Genomic DNA, 6,504 nt, shown 5'->3' with positions numbered 1-6,504 from the left:
AGAAGAGAGAGAGAGAGAGAGAGAGAGAGAGAGAGAGAGAGAGAGAGAGAGAGAGAGAGAGAGAGAGAAGGGGGAGACAGAGTTCGATGTTAGGAATAAGGAAGCAACGCTGCATGCTTCAGTAGTGGGAGGGTTAACACTGTCGTGAATCACCACCTCGGTTCGCTCCTGTAACTGATTAAGATTACATTCCCAAAGGACTAAAGAAAAAGAAACTTCCAGCTTCCCTTCCTCTCGTGAGATCATGCAAATAATTACGAAGGCGCTTTGCGCTGAGCGAGACAGATTATTGTGCCACGAGAAAGTGACCTTTATAGCTGCCAAAGATACTGTAAGGCTTTCTTCAAGATATTTTCTGGGGGGTGGGGGGTTATCGACTCAAGGATAGCCTGAACAGATCTGTGTAATGGTGTTTGTGTTTATTATGTAAGTCAAATAGGCCTACTTGACTTCTCAATGACTTTACATGACTTTGAAATAACTTACCTTTGTTGCGGTCAAAGATGGTGTGAGGCTTTCTTTGAGATATTTTCTAGGTTTCTTTTTTTATGACCAAAAGATAGCCTATGTGGATCTGTGTAATGTCATCCTTCATGGCGTCTGTGGTCTATATTATTATGTAAGTCAAATGCTTAACTTTTTAGTGAATTTACAGAGCTTTGATCTTGCTGGTTTTGTTCATATTGAAAAAAGAGTTATGCTCTTCCACTTGGCTGGTGTAGAGCTAAAAGACCTCCTAAATCCACATCCTCAACTGCCGCTAGAGAAGACATAATTCTGTTTCGTTCCTTAGACGGAGATTCGGGTAGACCCAGCTTTGCTCCTGTATATATTCTATATAAACAAGACATGCCACTCCTATGAAATAATATCTCGTGCGCACAATAGAAACTTTCGCTGTTGGATATGGTTTGGTCAGACCGAAGGGCTAGAACCAAAATGGCCGCTGGATGTATTTTGATACATTTGGGATCAGCCAGATTATACGTCTCGTTCGAGCAAAAGCTGCTGTTTTGGCACAACTTGATCAATATTTCAACTTCAGTTGTTTGGGGGTTTTTTTCGTGAACGGGTCTATTTAATGAAAACGGTCAATCGGAAGAGTTCTATGCATAGCGAGGTCGAATCTAATGGACTGCCATGTCACATTTGATGAAGCAAAGTTTGATATAGTGTGCACAAGCCAGTGTTATTATACTACAGTGCTCTTAGATTCGATCTAACCTTGTATTAGATCAACAGGCATCCACCTTAACATGCCATAGGCAACAATTACAGATGTCGCTACAGGCACTAAAGAAGACTTCTCGTAACTCGAATAGAGGATTGAACCATCTTGTAAGGTAAATCGGTGATACAGTAAAGTTAATGCTTGACAATTTAGCTTTCTTTCTCTTTCGGGATGACAAGTACCCAAATCTCTAATGATGTTAAATTAAATAGCATGCCATAGTTAGTATAAAACCATGTTGAGCCCCTTGAAATCGGAGTATGGCTACCTCAACGCAAGGGGGGGCGGGGGGGGCTACTAAGTAGGAGAAAATTTGTCACGTACGTAAATATCAGTTGTACTGCAAGTTGATGAACCAGCAGTCGACCACAGTTGCAATCTAGCAGTGGAACGCAAAGAAGAAGATGCCATATAAAGCTTGTCTGTTGTCATGCGTGTACCACACATTTAGTCGAAGTTTCGAAAAAGTTAAAGTAATGGCGTACGCTGAAGAACGCCATGTTATACAGGAGACGTATCAAACTTTAAAAGTAATTACATGCTAGTAACTTCAGGGGAAATGTAAGGTCCAAGGAAACGGTCAAAAGAGAGACCAATGGCCAAGTTTATCGCTTTATCGAGTCCTTTCAAAAAACCCTTTAACTGTTTGGTTTGCCTATCACTTTCGTTAAAGTTGCGGGGTTTTGAGTGTATGTTTTGTACATCGAAAGTTCAGAAAAACTTAAACCTGCAACGTCGTTTCCTAGGTGTTCGTTTGCATGTCCAAATTAACATTTCTGTTTACTTTCGGTTTCTATACTTCCTTAGAAATGTATCGAAGTATATTTTTTTAACTAGCTTCGTTATTTTACTCTAAACCCCCCCCCCCCCCAGTCCTTTTCCACGAATCCTTTTCCCCCGACATTGCCTGTCACATTATGTTCTCCCTGGATCAAGGAAAAGTACATGTATGTTTAATTGATCGCGGGTTTTTACAGGATTCTGTAAAAGAGTTTTTCTTTCCATCAAAAAAGGCTAGACACAAGAGAGTATGTCAAGGTCAATTGAAAATTTAAAAAACTAGCTGAAGCTGAGAAAAAAAACAAAATGTCTTCTCTAGATTTCCTTTCGCCTCGGGTTACACGAACAACTTTGAGCTGTCCCCGATGTTAGTATCCTTGTTATGGCTGTATCCGTCGGATTACGACTACACCGTACTGGTATTGCTTAAGGGGGGAAACGAAAAATGTCTTCTGTAAGTTTCCTCTTGATTTTATATGGATGTTGTAAAAGAAACCCGCAGAAATTGATCCCTTTCATTTGCATAAGATGGTGAAGTTCAAGGTAGTTCTATATATACCATTCTGGTCTTTCAGAAGAAGAGGTAGTTGTATAGTATTTTTAACTGCAAAATATGTGAAGTTTAATTTATTATCTACACAACATCTGTTGAATTATGTTGGCCTTGTCGATTTTCTTTCAACTCGTCGTTACAATCGTGCAGCTAAGTATACCTAACGAACTTTCCTTGCTGCCACATTTTTACCCCCGTCAGCAAAGTCTCGAATCGAACAGTCTGGTTTCTAAAGGATTTCGATATTGCGTGACCTCCAAAGGCTTCTTATACTCTTTTCTTCCACAGTAAGATCGGGGTCACAAGGGACGTATTTAAAACCTGAAATTATACTAAATTAGATTTCTTTTTTCAATATGATTGCTCTAGGTCGACAAATGCTATGCTGTCTTGCTACTCTAGCGAGGATTGGGTTGATTTTGTTTTTTTCGCCTAAAGTACGACAGGTTTATACGACAACGGTGTTCATTTATTCCCTATGGTCTTGTGGTTCTAATGTGTTGAGTGTTTTTCTTTAACTCTTGTGCATTGTGGGATCTGGGCCTGGGGACTATTTTTCCGACCTTTTTAGAGTTTAACATGTTTGAGAAAGTTTCTTTGAATCCTGTCTTTTATTTCTTTATTCGGATTAGGAAAAACACAAAGCAGGCTGGGAGAGAGGATGGAAATAACAGGTAGACAGATACAGAGTAAGACAGACAGACAGACAGACAGACAGACAGACAGACAGACAGACAGACAGACAGACCGAAGATGAGAAAAAGAGGGGAGGGAGGATAAAGGGAGAGCGAGAGGCAGAGAGAGAGGGAAGAGGGAAAGGAGGCAAGAAACAGCAGGTTGAATGAAGGACTGCTGAGGTTTTTCAGTGTTAACTTTATATTATCATTTCTGTTGCTGTTGCCGTTGCTGACAGTTAAGTTCAGTGGCGGTGAATAGTGGAGGGATCATGGGCTTGAGCCCCCCACCCCCCACCCCAACTCTATACCAATATAAATGAAAGTTTCTTAAGTAACGAAATAAGCAGTTGAAACCGTTACAGTCGCACCCAATGAACACTAAGTGATCAGCGTGGTGGCTTGTCTGTTTATCCCATCACTGTTGTCACCGCTTACAACTATAGCAACCTAACAGCTAATCAGATGCCTTTAGGGCTCAGCACAGGAAGAGCGCATTCCCAAGGCCCTCCCGTAATGAAACTCTTCTTGTAAAAAGGTAGAAGACTGGGAAAAATAACACTGTACTGAGGGCTCACGCTCTCCTAGCCCTGACATTGGAATGAAAGTTTACGACACACGTTCCCCCAATGACACAGACACCTTCGCGCTCATTGGACCTTTGTAATGTTAGGTGTGTTCTACATTCCGCGGCTACACGGCCAACTAATCCAGCTCACTCATAAACCGAATATGTTTGAAGTGCTGTGTGTACATGTTTGTGTTTGTGCCGCTGAGATTTAGCAGTTATATATCACGTCGAACCACTTTTAAGGCAGCCTTTTGATCCAGAAGAATCTAACTCAGAACAAAGAGACAGAAGACAAAGGTGACTTTTCTCGTTTGAATGGTTCTCAAAATAATGTGGCTCACAGTGAGTATAGAAAAGTCAACACTCTTTTGGGCTTATTGCTTGCTATTTTGTGGCAAAGAAGTGGAAGTAGCCTTAGCCCCCACCCAAATTTTAGTCCACCCGTCCACCGCCGCTGGTTAAGTTGATTACAGGCTCGTTTGATTGTCTGTTTAACTGCTTGAAATCGTCACTGCACACTTCTTGCAACGTTATTTTGTTTATTTCTACTTTCCAGAATGATGACTGCTGCTGTGTGGTAAAGCTCTTTGCATTCACTGCCTTTTTACGTCTTCTCCATCGTTATTGTTGGAAATTTTTGGGTATTTTATTATTTGCTGCTGTTTTTGTTAACCACGTAGTTGCTGCCGATCATTCAAGCTGCAACAAGTATAAATGCTTTTTTTTTAATGAGCTGCTCCTTCTTATTCTACAACTGGTTAGATGGTCTCTATCTCGAATGTGTGGCCTTTGTAGTCTAGTTGTTAGGCTACTGGACCCGTAATCGTGAGATTCCAGATTTGGGGGTTCGAGCCTCTGCTCGGTCCGACAGAGTGTCATTGGGAAAGGCACTTTACACGAATTTTCCATTTTGGCTCTGTCCTTTCGGAGATGGACCTTAAACTCGGAGGTCCTGCTTCTGAAATAACCTAATAATAGTGTTGATAGAGGCATTGAACCTATACCATTTCTCCATTTTTTATCTTGGAGATGAGATTTTTCTTTAAAACGTACAAAGGCGTGTCACCGCTTTGTTTATCTCCACAGATCACTGACGCTCTGTCGTACCTCCACAATTCAGAGCGGCTCATCCACTGCAACATCTGCCCGCAGTCCATCCTACTCACCCGCAAGGGAGGCTGGAAGCTCATGGGGTTCGGCTTTGCGGAGAAGATAAAGGATGGAAAGGTATGGAGGTGGAAGGAGGGGGGGGTGACTTGTTTTGTGAGAAAAAATGGGCAGTCCGTAAACTGGTGGAGGGTTAAAGTTGTCATTATTAATGTTGGTGGTAGTGGTAGTGGCGGTGGTGTTGCTGTTGTTGTTATTGTTGTTGTTGTTGTTGCTGTTGTTGTTGTTGTTGTTGTTGTTGTTGTTGTTGTTGTTGTTGTTGTTGTTGTTGCTGTCGACATTGTTAATGAAACTAAAAATGGAAAAAAGAATAAGCTTCCCGGGAAAAAAGAAGGAAACAATAGATGCGTGGCTTGGATACCAATGAGAATGCAATATACATGTAATAATATATCGTCTTTTAGTTTTAGCAAGAGCTTTACGTCACTTGCAACACAACTGAGTCATATAACTGTCGAAGATTAAAGGTGTTACAAGAGAATAGCAAACACCCAAGTGAAGGAGGAGAGATAAGGAAGACAGAATATTTGATCAGAAAGAAGGAGCACCACAGCACCTGCCAACCACCCACTTAAATATATCGTCCGCCAGGTGCTAATACAATAAAATGTATTAAGCACAAGCTCTTCAATTTATTTTGAATTATTTCGGTAGATTTTTCTTAATCTATGGTGCCGGTGGCATGTGCGCTAAAAATATTTTGCTCAAATTCAAATTTTATATGTTGAGAGAAGCAAGAAAAAGTAGATACATTTGTTAAAAGAAAAAGACAGAGTTTGTTGGTTGTTATTGTTGTTGTTGTTGTTGTTGTTGTTGTTGTTGTTATTGTTGTTGTTGTTGTTGTTGTTTGTTTGTTTTTTTCACTTCGGAAAAAATTTGCTTTCTTGGCTTTGTAAATTTTAACAGCTTGCTTACGACATGTGGGTCGCTGTAATTAATGTAAAAAATGGAGGGAGGGGGGTCGAAATGTACTCTAACTAGAGAACAAGAAAATAAAAATCAGAAATAAAAAACAGGCAAAAAGAATTTTGAGGCTGAACAGCGGAGGTGATTATAATACATTAAGAATAAAACAGTTGATTTCACATTACGCGGGGAAGTGCAAGAATATTTAGATTTACTTGCTATCAATCTCATATTTACTCCCCAATACCGGCCTCTTTTTCCATTCTTCTTGATTTTACCTCAGCTCCTGCGCTCATTTTCACTATGCTCGACCTCATCCGTCTCCCCCCACTATTCTTTTTTATATTTGTAGGGACAAGCGTTTGTTGTCTATATTTGTAAAATTAAATCTCACGTAGTGCACAAAGGCATCTAAATATGTGTACAAAGATAGAGAAATAGATAGATAGATAGATAGACAGAGTGACAGACAGGCAGACAGACAGACAGACAGATAGACAGACAGACAGACAGACAGACAGACAGACAGACAGACAGACAGACAGATGGATGGATGAATGGATGGATGGAAAGACAAACGGACGGAGATAGATAGATAGATAGATAGATAGATAGATAGATA

At 40.5% G+C, this 6,504-nt stretch overlaps 1 protein-coding gene across 1 annotated transcript in view; it reads left to right on the top strand.

Moving 5' to 3' along the window:
- The window catches only part of LOC106011996 (SCY1-like protein 2), a gene marked incomplete at its 3' end in the record, with an annotated part of 70,783 nt that extends 65,747 nt beyond the window's left edge, over positions 1 to 5,036 (top strand). Inside the window, 1 exon segment of the mRNA XM_013083491.2 lies at positions 4,896 to 5,036. Coding sequence (XP_012938945.1) covers positions 4,896 to 5,036 — 141 coding nt within the window.
- Between the last annotated feature and the right edge of the window lie 1,468 nt (positions 5,037 to 6,504).

Source organism: Aplysia californica, unplaced genomic scaffold (genome assembly GCF_000002075.1).
Source record: "Aplysia californica isolate F4 #8 unplaced genomic scaffold, AplCal3.0 scaffold00235, whole genome shotgun sequence".
Lineage (NCBI taxonomy): Eukaryota > Metazoa > Mollusca > Gastropoda > Aplysiida > Aplysiidae > Aplysia > Aplysia californica.
This window is presented reverse-complemented; position numbering and strand designations above follow the sequence as displayed.